Source organism: Cavia porcellus, unplaced genomic scaffold (genome assembly GCF_034190915.1).
Source record: "Cavia porcellus strain 051 isolate PalLab524CR breed Dunkin Hartley unplaced genomic scaffold, mCavPor4.1 scaffold_13, whole genome shotgun sequence".
In the NCBI taxonomy this organism is placed as follows: domain Eukaryota; kingdom Metazoa; phylum Chordata; class Mammalia; order Rodentia; family Caviidae; genus Cavia; species Cavia porcellus.
In genome coordinates, this window is record NW_026947496.1 from 28603574 (window position 1) to 28628931 (window position 25358).

At 39.3% G+C, this 25358-nt stretch overlaps 1 protein-coding gene across 8 annotated transcripts in view; it reads left to right on the forward strand.

Annotated features, from left to right (window-relative positions):
* The window catches only part of Carmil1 (capping protein regulator and myosin 1 linker 1), a 300958-nt gene that overhangs the window by 238201 nt on the left and 37399 nt on the right, over positions 1-25358 (forward strand). For 5 of the 8 annotated variants that reach the window (XM_063259966.1, XM_063259967.1, XM_063259964.1 and 2 more), the window contains 4 exons: positions 1598-1773; positions 4980-5067; positions 7272-7421; positions 24703-24720. In XM_063259966.1, the coding sequence (XP_063116036.1) occupies positions 1598-1773; positions 4980-5067; positions 7272-7421; positions 24703-24720 (432 nt within the window). The remainder of the gene's footprint in view (positions 1-1597; positions 1774-4979; positions 5068-7271; positions 7422-24702; positions 24721-25358) is intronic. The other 3 variants (XM_063259968.1, XM_013151413.2, XM_013151414.2) reach the window with 1 other exon arrangement.

The following is a 25358-nucleotide window of genomic DNA, read 5'->3' on the forward strand; positions in this document are numbered from 1 at the left end:
TGTTCTGAGCTCCAGATTTCCCATCTGTAAAATGGAGATGTTCAAATCTACCTTGACTTAGAGTTATTATGTGGGTTAAAAGAGTCCGTGGATGAATGTACTTTGTATAGAGTGCTGCATCGTAGTGTTGGTGCATGCGTAAAGCAGTTGTAGGGAGCCAACTGTGAAACATTTGAATTAGATGCATCAGGTTGACTAAAATTCCTTTTGATAGGGCCCAAGGTGTGCAGTCATTGATGGTAGAGGGAAAAGAGATCTTGGACACTGGTGATTTTGAAGGGGAGAATCAGAACAGCGGAGATTATTTTCTGTCCCCCTGGCTCATTCCACAGCCGTTTCATGGCAGACCAGGCCTCTGCTCTTTCTCTCTGGAGTTCATGCTGGCTGAATTACCACCCTTATGCAGGGGGACTGTCACAAAAGTAACTTGTAGGCTGGTGAACAAGACAGAATTAAATGGTACTGGTGCCCAAGGTCCTGTTTCTCAGGAGTGCTGGGCTGGTGGTCTGGCCGTTATCTATGAGTAACTGTGCGTTAGACATTTTACATTTGTCATATTTACTCCTCAGTAATCCTATGAAGCAAGAACTTTTTATTTTTTTACTGCCATTTTTGTAGACAAGGAAAGTAAAATGCTGAAATCAGTAACTTTGCCCACTACCACTCAGCTGGAGTTCAGATTTAGGCTGGCACTGTGATGCCCGTCCACAATTTCCAGCTCCATAGTGCATCTCAAGCACATTGTTTAACTTCCCTTTCCCCCATTCTTTGGCTGTAAAATGGTGATCACGTGAAATGCTGCTCTGCTTGTCTTCACATATATTGGAGGGATGAGAAGTGTAGAAGTGTTTTTCGTACTTTTACTCTAAAGTGCTATATAAATATATTGTGATTATTGCTATTAATGTTGTTTATTAAGTGCTCTGTAAATTTCTTCATCTATTATGCATGTTGTTTATTGTTGTTATAATTATTGTTTTACCTAACTCTAAAGCTTTTATTTTTATTTTTTTTATTTTTTGGTTCTGGGGATCGAATTCACCACCTCACACTTGCCCAAGCAGTTGCCTGTACCACTGAGCTAAATTCCCAGCCCAAGCTTTTCTCTAAAGAAGGAAAACTGGCGGTAGTTTCTTTGATTTATCAGCTGCTGCTGTTTTGAGAGAGCCGTTGAATGATTTGCGCTAATTTGGGGTTTCTGTCATCTGAAAAATGTCACAGGCATTCAAATCTGATTTTTTTTAGGTCTTTCTCTTGCTAGGTCTGGAGTTACTATCCGTAAGTTTATTTTTTAGTACAAGGAAGAGCAATCTGATGTGGAAAGTTAGTATATAAAGGCTTGATACTTGTATTTTTTAATCTGCTCATTCATGGCTTTGTTAGGCTGTCGCACTCTCATGCTGCAGGTGCCAGTGTCTGATTTAAAGTGGTTACCTGAGACCACAGTCATGCAGCGTCCCAGCTCACCCTGGGCAGCTTTGGATCTTCGGTGGCGCCCAAGCTTGCCACCCAGTGTCTCACATTTCTGCCTCACAGTTTTATGGTAACATCTCCCCTGCAGTGTCTTCATCTTTCTCTCCTCCGTGCTGTGTTGCAGGCGCTGCTTGAATCCATGGTCGATGCTGCTGAGAACCTTTGTCCCAATGTGATGAAAAAAGCCCACATTCGACAAGACTTGATTCATGCCAGCACTGAAAAGATTTCCATTCCACGTACCTTTGTAAAAAATGTCCTGCTGGAGCAGTCTGGAGTTGATATCCTTAACAAAATCAGGTGGGTTTGTAAAGTTAATAAACCATGGATCTACAATATCTATGAGTGTGTTGAAGCAGCTCTAAAGAGTGTTATTGTTGGCTTTATCCATATATAACATGCTCAGGCATATCTACTAGGCAGAGGCTGCATATAAATGTAACTGTACATGAGCATGTAGGTTTTATACATTTCCAGAAGGTGGGCCACATGTATGTCTATGTGTATCTAAGCATAGCATTATCAGCTGTCTTTTAAGGTTTTATATTTAAGCGAAGGAAACATGTTCATTATCCTAGTTTCTACTTCTAAGGCTTATCTTCTTTCTAAATCTCTAGTTTAAATACTGAGGCTGGTTTTCTGTCTGTCACGATGCTATTATGAGCAAATGCAAAACCTATAACAGGCACAGAGATCCTCTGTGACTACCATATTTTCCTTCTGGGTTTTTTTAGTGGACCTGTGATACTGTGTGTGTGTGTGCTATTGATGTCTTTCTGGTGTTTATATAGGCAGCTGTTTGAAAAATATGCCAAGACTTAAACATTTAAAAGCTGTGATCATTGACATATTTTCCTGCATTTTAACATAGAAACTCTTGGTGATTACAAGTATTCCATGATCACTCAGCTAATTCTCATTCTGTTTCTTAATTGAGAAATCAGATAAGTGAAACTTTAAGAACAGTTTTAATTTCTTTTAACTATTTCTGAATATTGATAAAACTATTTGGATGTAGCAAAAATAGCTTCTGTGTGGAGAGCTGGAAATGGTGCTAATACACAATGATGGAGGTAAACGGCAACCTACAAGAAACAGGAGACACCAAATAGAATAAACCAAAAAATAAAGTCATTGCTTTTATCGAAGGGTGACATATTGAGGGTGAGATTGAAGAATGACAGCCTTAAAACTATGTTACAGCGCCTTCAGGATTTAGAAATTCTGTAATAACTGTACAGTCTCAAGCCTAACATGCAGCTCTTATAGTTTGTTGTCTGTAGTTTTAATTAAGCACCAAGAACTTGCTCAGCTGAACTGTAAGGCAGCTGCAAAGACTTGAGAAATTAAAAAGATTTTCAAAGAATGTATAAGATACCCCGTATTAGTTATTTTATGAATTAACTGCAGCACTTATAAAGGATGTTTGCATTTTTTCATTGAAAATAGACATTAGGATATATTTAAAACAAAATACACTTAAAACATTAAATCCTTTAAATATTAGGCATAAACAATGTATTAATCACTCTTTCTTCATTATAGTGGATTCAGTCACCAGCAGATGATGCTCTCTGATTTCTCTATTAGAGTATCAGATTGTGTCACATAGTTATTTTAAAAATGGACAAATTCTGAAAGTTTCCCATTAGAATAGAACTCTTCAGATCAGTTAGTCAATTTTATATCCACTGATGTCCTGGTTGACTTTTTATAATGCACCAACCTGAGCATGATGGGATTACAGGACTGATGCATGAGTGTATGTATGTACACTTGTACTCATAGGAACCTGAACACACCCAGGGAGAACTGACCCAGTTCCTGGGACAATTTTGCATACTGAAAGCTCAATCCAAAAGGAAGCATACCACCTAATAGCAAAATAATAAAACAGTCCTGAGACATTCAAAATAACTACATTTTAAAGTTTCTTTCTTTCGATGCTGTGTTTTGACATAGACCATTCCTTTCTACCTTGAAAAAAGAGGGAGGGTCAGTGAGATCAAACTGCTGAGCTGAGAATGATATGGAAGAGAGTAATCCCCAGCCATTCCTGTGAAAAATCAGAGGCAAACTTCCCAGGGACCTCTGGAAAGGTGGAATGAGACTCACTAATCTGTTTTTAAAATGAGACCCAGGTGAACCTTACCCATGCACATTTCTGGACCATTATGAAGTACTAGGTAAGCCAGAGAACTAATGAGTCCTTGTTGCATAAATAGGAATTGTAAAAACCTCCTTTTATCATTTTATTAGTCCAGGCACATTTTTAGTATAAGCATCAAAGAACTGGCGCCTCTGTTCCGTCTTACCATCAGAAATTTCCCTGGGCAGAGATACCTCAATGCAAAAATTTGTCTTTAGATTAGGAAAAAAAGTTTCCTGTTACACAAATAATATTTTCAAACTTAGTTTTAGGATTAAATAATTTTATTTTGATAACTCCTTTGCCTGCTGTAAAAGTATAAAAATTGTTGACTTCAAAAGCAAAGTGAACTTATGAGACAGTATCAGAATATGGCTTTGTGTCTCTAGCGCGTTAACCTTTAGGTACATTTTGCATTTAGGACATCTGTGTAGTAAAATAGTGTTGTTCAGCCTACAAACACACATGGCAGCTGAATTCTTGCAAAAACCACATTGCTAAAATGCTAACTAAAATATCAGCCATCTGATAGAAACCGTAGTGACCGAGTCCCTTAGTAAAAATTGCGAACTACTTTCTGTTACCTGGGTGCTTTTAAAGGGAGATCAACCATAAGGAACCAAGAATGAACATTTTAGTAACTTCTGTTCAGAAAACATCAGGCCACAACACATTTACAACTTTTCACCACAAGATGCATAATGGTGAATACCTGTAATTCCAACACCTTAGGAGGCCTGAGACAGGACAATTGTAAGTTTGAGCCCAGACTGGACAATTTAGATACTTAGCAAGAACCTGTATCAAAATAATAAATAAAAGTTTGGAGGTGCAGCTCAGTGCAAAGGCCCTGGGTTCAGTCCCTAGTATTGAGAAAAAATAAAAAGGTGGTAAGCGAAAGCAGAAGCAGTGTAATACATAGAACCATGTGATTGGTATAAAGTTTTCTAAAAGGGTGGGGGACGTGCATATTAAACCAAGAGTTAGCAGACTAGACTTTCTTAATCTCTTCCAGCCCAGGGTTGTTTCCATTTCTGTCAGTGGGTGAATGGTGCCTTGCCATATGGTATATAGATGTTTCCCATTAAGTTTATCTTTATCCAGATGATTTTCATTTCTACCAGTAAGTCTTGAGTTTTGAAACTACAGAGGCAGATTGAAATTGGTAGAGAATCTATTACCTAGGTGTTTATGGTAGTGTTAAAGGCTTAGTTTTGGGAATATTTAGCCCTGATCACAGTCTGTTATTCCATTTTCAAAGAAGCAGGTTCATGATTGACTCTATCAGCATAGCATCCAGGGTGGGTGACTTTTCTGCCCAAATTCCAACACCACTCTGTCCTTGATTTCCACACAGTGAAGTGAAGCTGACAGTGGCCTCCTTTCTGTCTGATCGGATTGTGGACGAGATCCTGGATGCACTCTCACACTGCCACCATAAACTGGTGAGTACCACACCTGTCTTAAGCCAGATTTTGGCTCCACTGTGACACAGCGTGGCCTTCTGATGGGGGTGTGGTTTGTGTTCCACATTTCAGCCCTTTGTAGCTCTCTAGGTTAAGATACTGGTTTCCATCTTTCCTCTTACCTGTTGCTTGTAGCCATTGTGGAGCATGTTTAGATTTCTCCCTTTAGAGAGAATGACAGGAAAAAGTAGAAGTAACTTTCCCCAGAGATCTCGTTCGCTTATAGTGCAGGCCTAAAATTGTGGTGAGCAATGATATTGAGACTGAGATTTAAAAAATTAAGATTTTAGTTGAATTTACTGATACGCCTATTGTTGCCTTGCCAAGATCATTTTGAAATGCATTGTTCTTGGAAACATAGAGGGAAATGAAGTTTTTAGAGTTCAAAGAAAGTACAAGAGGCAAGTGGGCATAATGTAGTGATTGATGGCTGCTGGCTGCCCAGCAGGTACCTCCAATAGAATCCAGGAGAAACAGTAACTCATCTATAGACTAGCCCTGTACCGAGGAATAGGGCGTGTTCCTTCCAATATCGATGGAGATGAAAGAGAGAAACTGCATATTTCTTGAACTTGAAAGTGTCTTCTGAGGCATAGATGGTTTTTAAAATGTTTAAAATGAGATCTATCTCAGATCTCAAAAATGTTACCACGCATGTCACTCCAGAGAAACAATTTTGGATTTATTGTAGGATTAAGAGGCCCAGTTTTATGGCATTGGATTTGGGGCAGTAAGAGAGAACATAAAATGAAGGGAACAGCTGTGAAGCAGATAAATGAGAAAAGTGTATGAGACTGTCTTGTAAAGTTCAGAAGACAAGACATTTGTAATAGCAGTGCTCAGAGTCCTGCTTGTGGACTAACAGTTGCTCGCTAGGGAATGATCCCCAGTCATGACCACTCATGAGTTTGGATCCAAGAGGAAGCAATGAGAAAACTCCTAGAACAACATTTGACATGCAACAGTAGCTAAACACATTATTTTTCTAAAACTTTGTTCATTGTATTTAATCACTGTATTAGTTTGTGCCAATATTGGACTAGTAGACTGGTCTTTATGTAATAAAGTTGAAGAAGCTCTAACTCTTTAGACCCTGGCACAGTTGAAAGCTGTGTAATTGTTTAGAAATCCCACGTCAAACTCTTCTTTTTACAAAATAAGCACAAGCAAAATCAGCAGACACTCTTTTTTTAGAAACCTTTTATTGATGACCCACAGGAACTGCCTCAAAATGCTCCCTTAGTGACACCAATACAGGATGTTTGATCAATGTGACGGCGTGTGAAAACTACACAAAAAGTTTGACTTCTTCACCTTTTACATTTGTCCTTCATTGAAAAACCTAGGAAGCACTGTTCTTTTTACAAATGAAAAGGCATTGTGCATGAATTCATTCTTCTATTGTTTTGAACTGCATTTTCACATGAGTATATTGGTTTGAATTTATAAAAAGAAATTAGATATTATATAAAATGGTGTCTTTAAAATGAAACTTTTGTGAGATTCATTTTTTTTTAAAAACTCTGTAGAAGCATTATCCAAGCTGCCACAAACTAGTCAACTGCTCCTCATTGTTTCAAAAGAATTAAATCAATTTCTGGTGTTAAATCAGACCAACACTGGAGATTTCCATTTCAACCCAGTTCATGCCACCTCTCACTGTTTAATTTTTTTGTTTCCTGAATCATAACATTGGTTATAGTGAATCATATCAAATGTGCTAGTCCTTCCACGAAAATGATAGCTAGCTATCATTAAATTCTTTGATAATTTCTGTGCTTTCATTCTTAGAAAGTAAAAGTTGAAATCATTTTATTTCCTTCATTAGCTTACTTTTTAAAGCAATAGATATAGAAAGATTCCTGTCAAGTAAAATTAGTGAAGAGAACACTGCTGATTTTGTTCTAGACTAAATGGTCTCCTCATTGATGAAGGGAAGTTTGTAATTTCACTTAAGATGACAAAGAAAGATAATAAAAGAGGCTACCAGGAGGTCCTGAGTTTGATTTCCAGTACAAAAATATTATAATAAAAGAGACCAGTTGCTCTGTTGGGGATTCCTGAGGGGCCTAACTAACCCTGCTTGCCAAGCAGCCATCTTGGAGAGGCCATCTCTAGGAGCCACCTGCCAACTTGGCCCTGACTCCTTGCTTTATTTCTCCTGTGGCATCTTGACCCTCTAGGCTGATCATTTTAACAGACGTGGCAAGACCCTTCCTCAGCAAGACTCCTTGGACATCGAGCTGGCTGAGGAGAAGCCAGCAAAGCGCTCCCTCATCACCGTGGAGGAGCTGACAGAAGTAGAGCGCTTGGAAGACCTGGATACTTGTATGGTAAGATGTGGCCTTTGGTGCCACTAGTGTGCCATCCACGGCACTGTGCCATTGTGTTTTGAAAGAAACTTTACCCTTTGAAATCAGATCAAACAAAACTCTTTCCGCAGATAATTCTTTCAGGCTCTTGTGGTGCTGAGGCAGCTAAGCGTGACTTCAGGCGCTCACATTTGCATAGCCCTCTAAGGCCTAAGGCCAACGTGGGAAAGGAAAAAATTCAACTTTTATGTAACTTTTAAAGTTCCTTTGTGACAAGAAAAATGAGACTATAAATCAGTCATTATAATATATGTAGGAATTTTTCTCAAATATATTGGGTGACTAGCTCTTTGTTGAGTCTGTCAGTTTTTCCTCCTTTGTTATAATTTCTTGGCAGTCCTTTACATTTGGGTTTCCTGTTTAGATGAGGTTCTGTTTCATTCACTTCATCTGATGTGTTTGTGACACTGGAATTCGCCATATGGTTTACCCTCACTGTGGGTCTTCATCCCTTACCCATTTGCTAACTCTCGTGTAGTACATGTCTAGACAGAAAACTAGAGCATTTCCATAGTTTTTTTCCCTTCTGAGGACAATTTTCCTTCAGTTTTTAAAATTTACATTATACCTATTACCAGTTATTACTTTGCTATCAGAAAAGTTATCTGTGTTTTTCATCCTCCATTCAATATGTTTATGTTTGACCAAAATACTCAAGGTAACTCCTTACAATATGAAAGAGTAGAGGTGCAAGTCAGTTTGGGGTGCTCATCTGCCCAGATGTTTCTCCACTGGCTTCTGACTTGTGGAAGTTTAACAGGTAGCCGTTGTGAAGGAACTGTGCTTGCTTTTAAATTGCAAAACTAAGGATCTGATTTGGCCAGTGCTATTTTTCCAGCCTGAAAGAGAATGTAATACAGTAAGAAGTTTCCTCATTTATAAACCACTCTTAACTCTAAAACCTGTGAATAAAATCCTCTGGTGCTCTTCATGGCAAGTCCTGCCAAGGAGAACAGCAAAGAAAGCCTAAAACATAATCCAACATTTCAAGTAACGTTCTGATATCACTAGAAAAGGCTGAACAATGATTTTCTGCTGACTATATAAATTAACAAATATATTTGATCTGTAATGGAGGGCTTTAAAAACTTGCTTGTAGGACAGTGAGTAAATATATTTTAAATGTGCTTACATTTTGAGACCTTGATAATTATGTTGTTATAGGGAGCTGTGAGATGACCCTTCAAAAAAATTCATAAGAAACAGATCTGACTTACAAATTTAAATTATCTCTGTGTTATGTTTTGTGCCAGAGCTATGAGGTATTGTGTGAGTTGGAAAGGGTTAAAGGAAATGTGAACAAATACGAGTTTTTGTCAGGTTTGTAGGTCATGTGGTTAGGGGTGAGGAAGTGGAGATTTGAAAGACTTGCTCAGCTATGGCATCTAGGCTTGAAGCTTTCCTTGTGAGTATTTTGTTTGTTCAATGGATTGGGTTTTGCTTTTCAAGAGGGAAGGAGAGGTGCTCCCAGTACGGAAAGCTGGTGGGTCCCAGTGGAGGAGACGAATGCCTTTAATGTAGAGATGTAAGGCCCGGTCAGAACCAAGCTGGGTGCATCTGAACAGAGCGGCTTTCATTGTGCAAAGACGCTCATTTTGTAATACAGAGATATGAACAGGCAGACTGTTTGCCAGGCCCCTGTCACAGCTCAGGTCAGAAGAGTGGCTGTTCTGTGGCACAGGTGTTCAGGAAATAGCAGTGAGGGCTGTTGCTGAGAGGTGCACCTATTGATGTACAGGGTACCCAGAAAAACCGTAAGTGCTGAATCAATGAGAAGAACAAAGCAGTTTTCCATAAAACAACAACCAAAAATTCTTAGCATAGAATTTTTGTTTTAAATGTAGATATTTTCCTGATTTTTTTTCTTCAAGCATTGTTCTAACTTAGCTAGTAAGTTGTCAAAGATTTAAATTTCTGATTAGTTTAGTGAGAGGATTATTTTTGTAGAAAAAGTGTTGGTAGATTTTACACTATAATTATTTTTTGTAGACTCAGCCTATCACCTCTAAGCTACCAAAGAGGGTACTATTTCTGCAGCCACGTTAAGCCCAGGCATCCCCTCTCCTGAAGGAAATTTGTTTTGAGTTTTCATCGTCTTACTCTAGGGGCTGGGGATTTAGCTCAGAGGCATAAGTGCCTGCCTTGCAAGCCTGCAGTCGTGAGTTCGATCCCCGGAACATCTTACTCTAAACCAAAGCCACAAGCTTACAGCAATTTGGAAAAGATATAGTATTAGATTGGGGCTTTTAAAAGACTCTGCCCTGCCAGCTGTCATAATCAAAATAACAAATCATTACTGTTTCTTCATGACTTCTATTATCAAATATTTCAAGTTCGTAGTCCACATTTCAAAGAAGGAGGCATTTGGAATGGTTTTCTATATAAGAGCAATTTCTGTCGTAAGTGATCCAGGAAGTTAGGATGCAAGATTAACTATTATATAGAAAATTAGAAAAATCATGAGCACCTAAGCACATATGACCTTTCCTACTTATAATTCAAAGTCACTGACAGGTAGAAATTGTGCCCACGGATGGAACTAGAAAACAGTTGAATGTGATAACTTTGGGAAATGCTATACTTTCACTGTTACCTAAAATGTTTGTTTATAGCCCAAAGAGCTTTCCTCAGGCAGTGCACAGCCTCCTCACAGTCTTCCTGCTTACTGACTTGTCACTTTTTGTCTGGAATTTTCATGACATCTGCGAAATCTATTTTTGAACATTTCTTTAGTGAACTTTTTGTGCACCTCTTTTTGCCCTGTCCCTGGGCTTCTAATTTTCCTTTTTTTTTTTTTTTATTTCTCCCCAGTGTAAAACTGAATTCCATCTCAGTGTTTATTCTCCTGAACAACCAATAGTTATAGCTACACTTGGAAAGGTTTATGGAATTTGTTAGGTGTAAACATTTGTATTAATTGTGTTTAAGGATTACCTTCCATCATGTGGAAATAGTAATCCAAACAATTGATCTCTTTGAAAGAAATTCAATATTTGGTCAGCAACTATTAAATTTATGTCCTATGTGAGGATAGAAACACGAATAGCTGAGTAATTCCCTGGACCTGTGTTTCCAGTCAGCCTTAATTTCCGAAGGCTCAAACAAAAGAATATTCTTTTGACATAGAGCGCTAAAAAAGTGAATCGTTTAAACTATCCAATCAGATAGTTTGTTTTGCTTTGTTTTTAAAATAGAAATAAACTGAGGAATGAATGTAGCTCACCCAATGGAAAATGCTACAGGGAAGGGAAAAGCACTCCTGAAATCACGGGTGAAGTTTTTCCATACCCAATCCACTTTTCCTCACTCCCAGAGATTTTGACAACTTTTTAACTCCAGAACAGAAACGTCTTACGATTAACATCTTACGATTCATTTATTTAACATTTACATAGTAGCTGTGGTGTGTCACATGTGTCATGACAGTTAGCTGGTTGAATCATCCTAACTACTATTATGTATTTAACAAGTGAAGAAAAAGGAGGTGTAGAAAAGTTACCTGGCCAGATGACATTAACCCAGCATTAACACAATGCTGGTCGTGTGCTTAAACTGCCTGCTGGCACCAGTATATGGATTTTATGTGTGGTGTGTGTCTTACAAGCAGAATTCAATTTTCTTTGGACTTATTAGACTGCATCGATTTCTGTAAAATAGCTAATTGTAAATGCTAATTGCAAATGAAGGAAACATATGAGCAACATCAATGATGAAAAGTGTAGAGCAACATAACCCAGTGGAAACTGTAGTTTTTAAATGTTTTCAGAGATGTGAGTCAAAAATCTGTTTCCTGTTGTTAGAAATGAATTTGCCCGTTTGTGCCTAACCTGGAACATTTTGTGCCTGTCCATGTGTTATTTCACTGGTGACAGTGATTAATTAGCTTTCCATATACTGCTTACCATTTCAACACAGGCCAAGTTTTGTATTTCTTAGAATCCTCACTGTCTGTAGACATCTGTTCTTTTCCTGCAGTCATGTGTCTCTGCAAATCAGAATTCCAAACTGTGTCTTTCAACTTTGGTTTCCCCCTGGCTCATGTGGGGATATTGAAAGATGCAGTTCTAGTGCTAGTGATTATTTTTTTATAGATACTTAATTTGTCACCATATATGGAATACTCCTTTAAAAAAAAAAACAAGACCAGAAGTTTGGACTTTAGGTAGAGTGCCCAGCAGATAAAGAGCCAGTATCTGCCCCTTATGCACAGCTAGTTCTCTAACTGTATGTAATTCTTTCAGTTCTTTTAAAGAGTTGGTCATACCAGTTTTAAATTAAAAACATATTCATGCAGAACAGTAGCTCATCTGTTTACTGCTATTTCCTAGGAAAAGAATTTTTAAAAACTTGAATTATTATGAAATACATCTTTATGAACCCTGTCTCCCATGGTACTATAACAGTTATTTTTCTTAACAAATTCTAATTTCAATGTGTAACTTTTAGGCTTTTTAATATAGTCTGAAATTTAGGAAAAGGTCTGTTTGGTGGTGGGGTACCTGGACTCAAACTCAGGATCTCCAGCTACATCTCCAGCCCTCAAAATACTATTTTTCAGACCAGTTTAAAAACACACATTGCCTCATTTTCTAGTACCAACAGTTATTAATTGAACAAATCTGTTAACAGTTCTGCCGAGTATAGGTATGCTTAAAATTAACTACACAAAGTGTGCAGAAGGTTGCTCAAATTACAACTGTTAGTTCCTTCATATAATTTAATTCTGCAATGTCCATTTCTTATTAATATCACTTCAGAAAATGGGGGCGCAACCTTTTAACCACTGGAAAGCAACCTACAAAAACTGTAATTTCAAATTGCAAACCTCAGGGTTATAGCAGTCTCTGAGTCTGCTAAGAATATTGTGTGTTCCTCACATTTGCATGACTTAAGTGACCGTCCTCAGTAGAAATGCCAGGGGCACACTCCACAGCCCTGGGTGGCTCATCTGTTCCCCTCAGGATCCACTGGCACCTTTGTTTTTCTGTTTTAAACTGGTGTGACCACTGCAGGCAGATGTCTGCCCTATACCTTCCCAGCCTTACTGCTTGCAGGAGGAGCCAGACTGACAAGCAAGAGGACAGGGAAGACTTGGTACATCCTCTCCCTGTGCACCTCACAGTAGTGACCAACTTTGCACCGTGAGGGCATCACAAAAGCAGAGTCCAAATTGGGCATCTGACTTGTTGCCTGGCATTGGAGATCTTATGAGCTTAATTTTGACATGGAATTATAATTACAAAAGATAATTTTGATCTTCTTTCATGAGCTGTATTAAACAAATGGCACTGAAAGCCTGCCCATTTTTAAAATTGAAACCATTCCATCTATTACCTCTGTGTGCCTCGATGACACAAGAGTATATGCTTAAAGAGAAAACAATTCTAATGAAATCTGAGCTAGTTAAGTTTGTTTGTGGCAACCTCACATGTCATCACTGCAGGGCATAGGACAACAGTGCAATAATTTTGCTAAGCTCAGCCTCTTTTCAGCCATTAGATATCTCATATTTCCAGTGTACTACAGAGGCCATTGCTTCTCCAGCCTTTATCTTCGGTCAGCTCTACCTTAGTATTTGTTGACAGTTGAGATTGCTGACCAAATCCCTAAAGGATGAAAGATTTCTATTAATTTTGGAGTTAAGTAATAAAAAAACTGGAGGAAACATGATCTTTAGATACTGTAGGTGTGTGTGTGTGTGTGTGTGTGTGTGTGTGTGTGTGTGTGTGTGCGTGTGCCTGTGTGTGGCTTGAGAGAGAGGCAAGGAAAGGAGGAAATAAATGAAAAGCCCTTAAACGGGTTTTGTGTGCCTTAGTGACAGAGAAGGAAAAGACTGGAAGAAGCTGGCTGCTGGCTCTCTGAAGGGCCCACGAGATCTGCAAAAGCACTTTATTTTGAGAAAGCTTCAGTAGTGACAAGATTATCAAAAGAGCTCTTGAGCCAGAAACAGCCAAACCTTTCATGCATTCAGCACACATTTACTGTCAATCCAGTGTATACTGGCTATTCTTGGCTTCTCACAGGAGTGGAAGAAGAATGAATCAATATGTTACCGACAAGCGAGCCATGATAGAGGACACCAGTGGCAGAACCAGTTCTGGTAGGTCCCAGGATGGCCAGTCATGTGACTCCCATGGATGAATTTGCTTAAGTGTTGTAAGGTTTGAGTCCACCAATGTAATGAGTTCATCAAGAAAGGCTTGAGTTCATAGAGAATCCATCTTTAAAGGCACTGGTCACAGCTCATTAGTGAGTCTTGAAATCAGTATAATGGCTATATCCAGGGTTTAAGAATAAAATCTGGTCTGAAATAAAGTGTTGGATTAAACCCCTTTTTTCAGTTGTACATACATGGATGCGTAAATTCAGGTGTGACATGCAGTGTATTTCTTATGATGGGACACAGCTTAAAACATTTGAGAAACTCATGCACAATAACTACGCAGCATTCTAACCTTTGCAAAGTACCAGGCACACTGGGGCTCCTTATATTGACTGAACTCTTCCCTGGGATGATCCTAAGCAGAGATATGAGGACAGTAGACTACTGGGACCCTGGAGAGTTGCCACCAAGTAGACTTTCTCCTCATTCCTCTGTTTTAGGCCCCATAGAACTGCATTTACTGGGCCCAGGATATAGCTCAGCGGCCCAGGGCCTGCCTGGCAAGCATAAGGTCCTGAGTTCAGTTCCAAGTACAAAAAAAAACCACAAAAAAACAAACAAACAAACAAAAAATAAAAAACAACTCAACTGCATTTCCTGAGGTGTGCTTTTAGCTTTTTGAGGAATCTGTAATCTCCACCACAGTCACTTTTACAAATGTCCCTATACAATTTATTGTATGTGCTACTTACATTATCTATACCACTGCTGCAGCCACTGTTGGGATGCTGTTCATTTTATCTCACAATGTCATTACTGCAGATACACACAGAGGAAGTTGCAAGTCTTTACCAGGGGCAATGAGAACTGGGCTATTTGCACTTTTTCCCATTTGAAAAGCCTATCACTGAATGTGTACTCAATCTCCAAGACTGGTCAAGGCCAGAAGAAGTATATTTTGTTGTTCAGTTGAGAGTCTGGATACATTTTCCCCTTCAGTGTTGTAATTTACTTGTTAAACAGTAACAGTAACAAAAACCTTACTGTTCTACAGGAGTCCAAAGTCATTTGTGGACCAAAGTGGTTATTCCTTGTAAAATGGAAAATCAGATATGGTGGGATGAGCTATGTGGAGGAAAAGAAGTTGCTTCTGAAGAACAGAGAGCTGATGTCATCATTGAATGCTTCCTGGAGGAAGGTTGTAAGCATCATAGTAGTGGCCCCAGGAACAGCTATGCAGTGAGAGAGTGTTTGGAAGAGAACTTAGCTGGGAGGAAGATGAGTAAGGAAAGCTAGCAGAGAGAGCATCACACACAGAGGCCTGAAATAAGGTGTGCACATGGCACGGGGTGGGCAGTTCCAGGTTCTGATGTCACAGGAGAAATGGTGAGGGGGAAGTTCAGTGAGGAGGCTGGAAAAGGTGTGTATCACCAACACCTCAGAGGTCTCACTAAAGAATTTGCTTGCTTGTTGGTGGCAATTTATTTTAGGACTGTTGAAGACAAGGATGCTGGAAGGCGGTGCAGGCTTGGGCCAAACCACATCTGTAATGATAGCAGTGCTCAAATGAAAATGGGGGTGCTGAAACAGCCCACCTCGCTGTCCAGCAGGGAGTTATAGTTATGGCTCTGTGATTAAACTGACCACCACCTCTGCTTCCACAGAGCTACAGTTTTAATGTGCCCAGCAGTTGGGCTTTGCTGATCTGACCACAGGCTCCTCAGAGTTGTGATACTGTCCTTTATATTTATGACATTTCCTTCACTTACCTTGAGCTAGAAGTCTATAGTCACCTTCCATGTGACATCTCTGATTAACTGTCCTAGTATCTCATTCTCAGTGCCCCAGGTGGAAATGAGTTCACTCCTCCCCACTTTCTAAGGCTTCCACAACCAGATATACAGCACCACCTGTAGTCTGAACATGCATCTCCAACTCTCCCAGGCAGCCTCCATCTCTCCCTCTACCTCTCTCTCCTGTCTGCTGCTGTCCCCAGCCCAGCCCACTTTGGTTCTTGCCTAGATACTTGAAGCAGACACGTAACTCAGGCTCCTGCTTCTGCAGACAGGCATCCCTGATCGGAGCCCTGGGTTCTTTCTCCAGCAGAAACCACATCCAGTCTAAGATGCCAAGTGCTCTGCTGGCTTTCATAGTACCCACATCAAATTTAGCTGCCTCTTGTGGTCCCTGAGGTCCTGTACCATGTGCCCCTGTCCTCTTCATTCTCTTGTTCCAAGATCTGTTCCCCTCTCTATTCCCTTCCCCCAGCCATCATGGCCACTTCCCATTTCCCCAGCAGAATTCCTGGCTCCCAGGACTCAGCTACTGTTCCCTCTGCTGGGAACACTTCTGCCTGTAGCTGTTCTCTCATGGTTTGGGTCTCAGTTTATGTCTCTTAAAGTTTTCTTCGATCCTCCTAGCCAGTGAAGCCTTCTGGTCACACCACTAGACTATTCTATCTTCTCAGAACTCATCAGGGACCTAAAAAAACTTATATACTCCTTTTAGGTGCTTTTATTGTCTGCTTTCCATGCTGATATATATGCATGTTTATTTATGTCATACTGGACCTTACGCATCCTACATCCCCAATCCAACTCCCTAAGCTTATGGAGTACATGGAATTTATGTTTTCCATATAGCTCCAGTGTGTGAATTAGTGCCTGGCAACTAATCTAGTTGTTCATTAAATTTTGTTCATTGAATTTTGTTTAATGTCCTAGCTTTGCATTCTAGTCACTTTCATGACTTTCCTCTTAGAGTCTCTGCTCCTAGAGGGACAGGAATGATGTCTTATTCATTTCTCTACAGGAAATGCCATCAAATATCAGTAACAGCAGATTTCTCTAGCTCTCTAGAAAATAATGTTTTGCGTTAAAAGGTTTTTACCTTTTTGTTTAAAAAGGTCAGTTGACAAGAACATTATAGGTACCAGGCTCTCAGCAAAGTGCATAGGAAAAGATTAAAACCAGACACCTGTTGTAACCAGTACTGCCTCACAGCAGCTGTGCATGGCAGGTGTGGTAACCCTAAGAATACTTGAGCCCAGAGATGCAAGCCCAGTTGCCCCATATCACACTGGGAGATAGACTAGCCACAGCTGGGAGCACAATTCTAATGCTCTAACTTCTAAACCCATTTCCTGTCTGATGAATTGTTCTGGCTGGTCTGGATCACCAGGAAATTTTGGAAAGGAAAAGGCTTTGTTCTGAGACTTTACATTGAAGGCTTAGTGGGTGATGTGCCTGTCACTCCAGGCTGATTCTTGGCTTACATGTTTTGCTCTTGTAATCAGTAGATTGGGTTTTGCAGGTCTAACCTATGGTAGCAAATCCACATCTTTTCCAGTACAACTTGAACTGATGGAACAAACAGCAGAAAGATTAGGGTTGAGGACTTGGCCTCTGACAGCTGTCCACACCTCTGTGATTGTTCCGGACTCAGTCTCTGATTAATCAGCTTGGCCTGCTCCTTCTGGCTTTCAAATTGATGGATGTCTCTCTTATCCGATGGAATCTGATGTTCAACCAGTTATCTCCAGAAAGTAGGCTTAGGAGAGGTGGAATTGCTTATGCTGAAATTAGGAAATGACACAGTGGCCTAAAATGTAAGTAGATGGAGAAAGGGAACTAACACAGAACTCTGCCTTATGGTTTTGACTGACTGAGTAGATCAGGCTGGATAAATTTAAGTGCTTCTCTTTGAAGAATCACTAATTGTTCCAGTTATGGTTTAGAAAAAATAATGGGCTTGAAGTGACTTAACCTTCAGTCTTCAGCTTGCATGTGGAAATGCAGAGTGATATTGATTTGTTTGTCCAAATTCCCAGGTTTCCAAATGTCTCTGGAGGAGGGGAAGCCACTAGAGGAAGTCAATAGACATTCACTTAGGATCTTTTCTAAGAACTGAGCAAACTTCCATGGCAAACCATCCCTTAATAAAATCAATATCCAACATAAATGTTTCTTAGCTTTGGCCTTTGATGTGTATGCTGAAGAAAAATGACTTTCTCATTGAAAAATCACACTTGGAAACTAGACCAAAAATCATTTCCAGTTCCATATATATCTACAAGGAATACACACACACACACACACACACTCATGTCTCGATTATGTAACCATATATATATATATATATATATATATATATATTGGACAGATGTATGTTGCCTTTGAGAAAGTATTATGGGTGGCAAATTTAATAATAGAACAGTAATTAAAAGGAAAAGTGAGACAAACAGTCAAAGGAAAGTAGTGAGTTATAGTAGCAAACTGAAGGGTTGGTTTCCGTATCGCTATTTTTTTGCTTGCTTATGAAGCTGTGTTTTAGGTCCAGCTCTACAAGTTGCAGACTTTTAACAGTTGAGGCATGGTCTCATTGTTCCTGCCAGGCAGAACTCTGAGCGGCACTGAGCTGGGAATAAGTGGGCTCTATAATCCAAGCTGGACTTTTTCTTTGGAAACTTCATCAGCTTCACCTCACTCCACAAGCGAGTGCTCAGCAGAGATCCACAAATGCCACACTCAGCTCTGCATGGCTAGAAGGGATTTTCCTTGCAGAAGCATCATCCTCTGTTAGGAAATAAAAAAAGAGTTATGATTCCGGTCATGTGGCCTCTGCTCCTCAGGTTACTGTGTGATTGGGCCACCCTATGCAGTTATTTAATATTAAGACTAATCTTGGCGAATGTTTATTGAAGATTCAAGTGGGAATTTTTAGGTAATATGAGGTCAACACAACAAGAAGAAGCTGCATCCACAGACACTGAAACTCAGTTGTTGCTATTTTGCCTTATTATAAAATGCCATTGTAGTAGCATGTAAAGGATAGGTTCAATGGAAAATCTACTCAACTTCTTACCATAGCTTGGCTATGAATCGTTAATTCATTTCAGAACAGTATCAAAGCCAATAAAAAGCAGAAGTGACAGAGAATATTACATTGCTTTTGACAGATTCAGGTGAAATAGGTTATAGTAATCACATGGCTGTCAAAATAATCTATAATTTAAAATACAAAGTGTTGAAAATCCACACTTTTGAGAATTTATTTAGAAGGACATTAATTAAAAAGAGTAGCTGTGAGCATGGCAAAGATCTTGGTTCCCAAGACATTGCGGTTTTCACAGAGTTTGAGTGGTAAACCATGTTTACACAAAGCTTTATATGAGGCTGAAGAGTTAGGAAACAGGAATCGTGAGAAAAGCTCAAGGATCCGTGGGATTTGAGCTACTTTCTGTTTAACCAGCAAGTGCCAGACCTCCTGAAAGCTGAATGGCACTGAAGCCCCACAGCCAGAATCCCGGGTCACCAGGCCGTCAAATCACCCTCCATCCCATTCATTACCTGGCTCCACTGCAGTTTGCTTGACTCAAGTTCTTAAAGCAGATTGTCATCGGCTTTGATTTGTTTTCTGTCTGTGGTACTGCTAGTGTCATAAACTATTTTTAAAGGTAGTTTAAAACTAGTTTTAAAGGTAGTAGTCTATGGAGGGAGCAAGTGTGTTATATTAAACATTTTAGGCCAGTTTTACAGTTTTGTTTCTTGATCTTGGTGTCATCTTATTTAATTCAGTATTCATCTTAAGAGTATTTAATTCTTCTCCTAACCTCTTTTTTTCTTGCCTTCCATGGTAAGTGGATTGTGTGAAAGATCTTGATTGAAAATACCTTTCTCAGGGGCTGGGGATTTAGCTCAGCGGCATAAGCGCCTGCCTTGCAAGCAGGCAGTCATGAGTTCGATCCCTGGTACTGATAAAAAGACAAAAAAAAAAAGAAAATATCTTTCTCAAGTATGGTATTCTGTGGGTTTTCCCTTGTTCTTTCACTATAAATAAAAGGTTAAAATGTTATTTAGATTTTTATAATTCTTGCAAGTAACAACAGTGTGTTTAATTAGTACAGTAAAATACTTAACGGATTTTCTCGCTTTTCATTATAATGTGGCAAGGGCACCAAGGTTAATTGTTATTAATAAATACAAGCTTCTATGCCCACAAGCACTAACACAAATTCTTATCAAAAATATTTGCTTTTAATCAGTACCAGATAATTTTATTCATTGGACCAATTTAAGAAAAATGTGTTGAATTCACTTTTGAAACACAATATTCAAGTAAGTTAAAATTGATCAAAAGTGAACCATACCTTGAAAAAGACATAGCAAGTTTAGGAAGGTAAAGGATTCATTTTCTTGTATCAAAAAAAAAATGCAGATCTGGAAAACAAGGAAATGAACCATTTAAATTTCAGCACTGCGCAACTCTGCAGTGACCTTCACAACAGCCTCTGGTCAGTGCCCTCCTCCGAATGCTTTGGATTTAACATCACGATGCCAGTTTAACTTGTATGCGAAATGAGACTCTGGATATAAAAGTTAATGAGTGTGGTGAGAATAGCTGGATTTACGTTGTGCTCCGTAGGGAAGGTGGTGCACCACTAAATCTGCACTTAGTTGCTCCTCCTTTTCCCAGTGATTTACTACAGCTTTCTCGTAGTTTATGGCTTCCCTCCATGTGCTCTTTCAGGTTGAAGGAAGACTCCGTGTGGTCCAGCAGCCATCCTAGAGAGAATGAGCATCTCTTTTTCTCAGCAAGGCTCATACCACCTCAGACTTTTGAAAATGGAAATACATTGAAAATCACTTTCTAACTCATAAATGTGATAATAATGTTTGGCTAGATATCATTAAGGATTACTGCATTTTGGTTCCTGTGAGAATTGGCTCAGTGGAAAATGTAGTAAGAAATAGTTTTTATAATCCAGTTCATTAAATGGGATTAATTATATGTACTTTAAAAGTACTAGGAAAAGCGCAAAGTGAGCCAGAGATGTGTTATATCAAAAAGCAAGGATTGGCTTTAAAGCCAATAAGATCATTTCAAAGGACACAAAATTCTAAATTGCAAGGGTTCTGCTGGGATTCTCTGGGCCCCAGAAAAAAAAATAGAAAGAATGACAGCAATTATTTATGATCCATTCAATTAATTTTTAAAAATCCATGAGTTCATTGTGATTCTCAGAAAATACAAAGAGAAAGCCTGAGAGCAGTGTTCTCCAACCGTCTTGGCACTGGCATTTATTTCACAGAAGATAATTTTCCATGAACTGCATCGTGGGGAGCAGGGCTGGATGATGGTGTGGTATGGTTTCGTATGATTCCAGGGCATTACATTTATTATGTATTCTATTTTAGTTATTGTTACATTGTGATATAAACACACAGCTTAGATCCCTCACACATGCAGTACGTAGGAGAGTTGATGTCCTGTGAGAGTCTATGCTGCAGATGGTGGAGCTCAGGAGGTCCTGCTAGTGATGGGGTAGGGCGATGTAAAGTTTCATCTACCTGCGGCTCACCTGCTGTGCAGCCTGGTTCCTAACAGGCCATAGATGGGCGCTAATATATAGTTTATGGATTGGGGGCCCCTGGTCAAGAGGGTTTCACAAAGGAAGTCAGCTACTAAATACGGGACAATGAAACAAGTACAAGGTTTCAGTATTATACTTTCACTAATTCAGGCAAAGATTGTGCTTAAAATACGTCATGGAGTAATGCTATCACTTCCCAGAGTTTATTGCCAGGGGAAGTGGTACTTTACAGTGGAGTGGTTGGGAAGTCCTTTTCCAATCAAGGGATCAAACTTAGCGCTGTCACCAGGAGTGGAACCACCTGCCATGTGGGCCACCTGTGAATTCAACCAGTCATGTACAGTATCCAGCATGTGACATACCTGCCAAAATAGTTTCATCAGAATTTAAATATGAGGATATGCTTCCACAAATACAAACTGTGGGACTGTTTGGACAGTCTTTGAAGTGCACGGGAGTCTTCAGGAGAGTCAGTAATATGCAAAGGAAAGCAAGGGGGCAGAGGGAGGAGGACGTGGGATCAGACAAAGGAGATGGAAGGCACATTACCTTGTGTAAGGGGTGGACTCTCCATGAGATTTTCAACCTGAAAAAGATACTTTTGTTTGAAAAACAGATGGGAATTTGAATATGGCCTGTATTATATGCATTAGATATTATGTAATCATTAATTTTTTTCAGATGTGATAGTGTGGATTTGTGGAAGGATATGTAATTTTCAGAATATTTATGCAGACACATATAAGGATGAGCTGTCAGGATGTCAACAACCTTTAAATGGTGTAACCCAAAATTGTATGTGTGAGACATGGAGTAGAAGGATACTTTGGAATGAAAAAACATTAAGTATTGGCTAATCTAAGTAAAAAAATGTATTTGTATTTATTATGCCATCCTTGTACTCCTTTATTTAATATAAATTTGAATTTGCTTAGGTTAAATGGTTGAGGGAGGGTAGGTAGATTATGAATTTGAAGAGGCTAATGAGCAATGATGTAGACAGTCTATGACAAAACTCTGGTCCATAGACAAGTTTTTATTAACCTAATATAAAAATGGAAAAATAAGATTAAATTTTTCATGAAAATAAATGTTTCTGCTTTAACTGATTTTTCTTTATAACAATGCCTCTCTAGTTTAGGTTTCTGTCTGAATACCCTTTCTGGTGATGATGGTTGGAGTAGTAATGGTTTTCAGTGAGGCGAACACTGGATTAATACAGTGATTTAATTCACTTACTCAGTACTTTCCAGGCTCCGGGGTTCTAGATATGAACAAGATAAAATCTAGATTTGTCCTTGCTACTCTGAGACAGAGGTAACAGACTCATTTGACCACTACTTCCCTCTCCCCTCTTCTCCTCCTTTCCCTGGGGAAGCATCATGAGTTTATTTCCTGTTTGTTGCTTTGTTCACACATACGTATACTCAAGAACAGAGGTGTTTTGTATGTTTTGAAATATTTGTATGTGGCATCATGCTGTGTATGTCTTTCCAAAACTTGCTTCTTTTCAGTATTCTGAGATTGCTTATATTGCTGTGAATGGCAATGTGTTTTTCTTTAACTGCTCTTCTGTCATTTAGCTGTGCTCTGTGCCTCAGTTTAGTCATTTTGCTGTTGCTAGGCTTGCAAATTGGTTTAAGTTGTTTGCTGTGATAAGTCTACTTCATACTAATGCGCCTTCTATCTCTTTTTCTTTGAGAATAGAAGACTGAAAAAATCACACTGACAATGCTCTCATAGTCATGGCCAGTTATTGAAGCACTGGGAAGTCATTGATCGGCACTGTCTTATTTAACCATTAAATCACTGCATCCATCCCGTGTTTGCCCTAACTGAAAACCATCACTACTACAGTCATCGTCACCAGAAAGGGTATTTGGAAAGAAATGTAATCTAGAGGGGCTTATTAGGCTATGTAGGTGAGACCCAATTTTCCAATAATATTGGCCAAAGTCCCATAAATCTTTAAGTGTCAGATCTGGAACTTGAGACCATTTCTTGGATGCCAGAGCTGGGAGTGTGAGTCAGCTTCCCTACAAAGTGTGACCGCACGTTATTCCCTTCCTCTCATCTGACCAGGAAAGTGTCAAAATCAGTAGACCCTAAATGAGTGCCAAAAAATATACATGTGTAATGATCTTCATTCTGTTAAAACACTGAATCATCTGTTACCATGGTTTCCTTCTAAATAGATTTCTGTTTGTTTGTTTGCTTGTCACTGTACGGGTTGAACCAATTGAAAGGTTCCTCACCCTCACTTATAATGATCTTTAGGTATATAACTGAGACAGAGTACTTGTCTTGTTGAATTAACCTTTCAGTAAGAGAAAGAAAGTCTAAAATTACGTATGGTGCTTACTCATCAGCTATGACTTACAAATATACAAATTTATAATCATATCTTTGTGGAAGATTTTGAAGATACACAGGAGTCTTTATTTCTGGCAAGTCAAGATTTAAAAATATGTTTTTTTTTTACTTTTTGTCTTTCATTCAGCAAGGCCATTATCATGCTGATTTAATGGATCACAAAATGACTCATATTTAAAGAAAATTGCCTAATAAAGTTTGAAGTGAGAATTCAGGTTCCTGATGTTGCCAATGGAAACCTTTCTGATAAAGCAGTGCTGTTGTTGATGGTGGCTGGGAGTGGTACTGTGGAATGGGGCCTTTTACTTACAGAGCCGCCTTTCCTCTGAACAGATCCCAAGCATTTAGATGCACAGATTGAAGAGCCATGTATTCTCTCACCCCATTTTGTATTGAGAACAATTGAAACAAAAAATAAAGGTGTTTAAAAAATACATCAGGGTTGGGATGTAGCTCAGCGGCACAGCATCTGCCTGGCCAGTGCAAGGTCCTGAGTTTGGTGCCTGGTACCAACAATAAGTAAAATTTTAAAAATACTAAATAAAATAAATCAGTCCAGGGTGGATAGAGTAGGTAGCTTTCCTTGTATTATATAAAAGAAAATTTAAAAGGATTTTTCCTATCCAGTGTTTCCAAGAAGAAATGTTTACAACTAGAATAACTTGTTTTTAAATGTTCATTGGTAATTTTTCAAAATCATAAAAACAAGGCCCTGTTATTGATGGGCAGTCAGATTTTTAAAATTATTTAGACAGTTAATATGAAATTCCAGGTGACCTAGATTCCCACTGGGGGACAAGGTAGCCTAAATGGTTAGGGATATTTTAAAGGAGAAAACCACACTAGTTCCTGACATCTGACCCTTCCCTCAAAAGTATTGACAGTTCAAAGTGACTGCACCCTGAAATGCAATGGGGAGCACGGAGGGAGGTAACAGCCCTGAGAAGGGACCATAGGTACACTGTCCCCATGTTACAGCCCTGTGTCCTCAGAGCCAGGATCTGCGTGGGGCTTCCAGAGCCCTGCCCAGCGTTCTGTCCACTATACACCTTCGGAGCTGATGAGGTTTCCCACACAGCAGTCACCATCCTCTTATGGCCCAACAGGTGGCACTTTACGAACACTTTGCCAGAAATAACACCTGTATGTAAGAATGTCTGCAGTTTCTCCAGCTTTAATTGTGCTTTTGCTTCCGAAAAGCTCAGCTAGATGCCTCAAGCCACTAATATTTTGGGCTCATTCTCACCTTACTGCTTTGCTATGAAAGCTTTTTATGTATTTAGCTTTTCTATTTCTTTGTGAATGTGTCTCTCTCCCTGCCCTTTTCTAGTAATGCTGCTGCTTTATCTCTCTTCCATTCATGTTTTTTCCCCCTTTCTTTTTGCTGCATGGAGACTCTCTGCTGTACAAGTGTAAGTATTTTTTGTTTGCTCTGCAGTTTCTGGCCACCTTAGTGGACATTCTTGTGTTCCGTTTGCTTCTGTGCTGCCTGGCTAATGTTCTGGGAAACTGTAGTATTGTCATCCACCTGCAGATCCTGATCAACAATAGAGATATGGTTGAGTTCTGTAGCTGGCCATGGTGGTACATGCCTGTAATCCCAACACTTGGGAAGCTGAGGCAGGAGGATGGCTATGAGTTCAGGACCAGCCTGGGATGCATAACAAGCTCAAGGATAACCTGAAATGTCTACAGAGACAAAAGACTGGGCTTTACAAAATAGGTCAGCCAGGAAGACAAGAGATAAATATAAAATATCCCCTACTATGTGCCTGAAAGCAGAGCGATGTTGATGAAAAAGTTGCTATCACACATTAGGAGAAAAGTACTTGTGCCACTCCTGTAATCAAAAAAAGAGGCGTGATCGCAAAACTTTCAGGCTTTTTTTTTTCCTGATCTCTGTCATATTACTTATTTCACACCCAGGGTTGTAGAAAATTAGTATAGTAGTTTGCTTTTTATATTAGATTTTCCTGATCTGCTTATCTACTGCTACTGTTTGGTTTTCTAAACCTTGGAGAGGGAAAAAGTGACAACGGCTTCTTAAGCT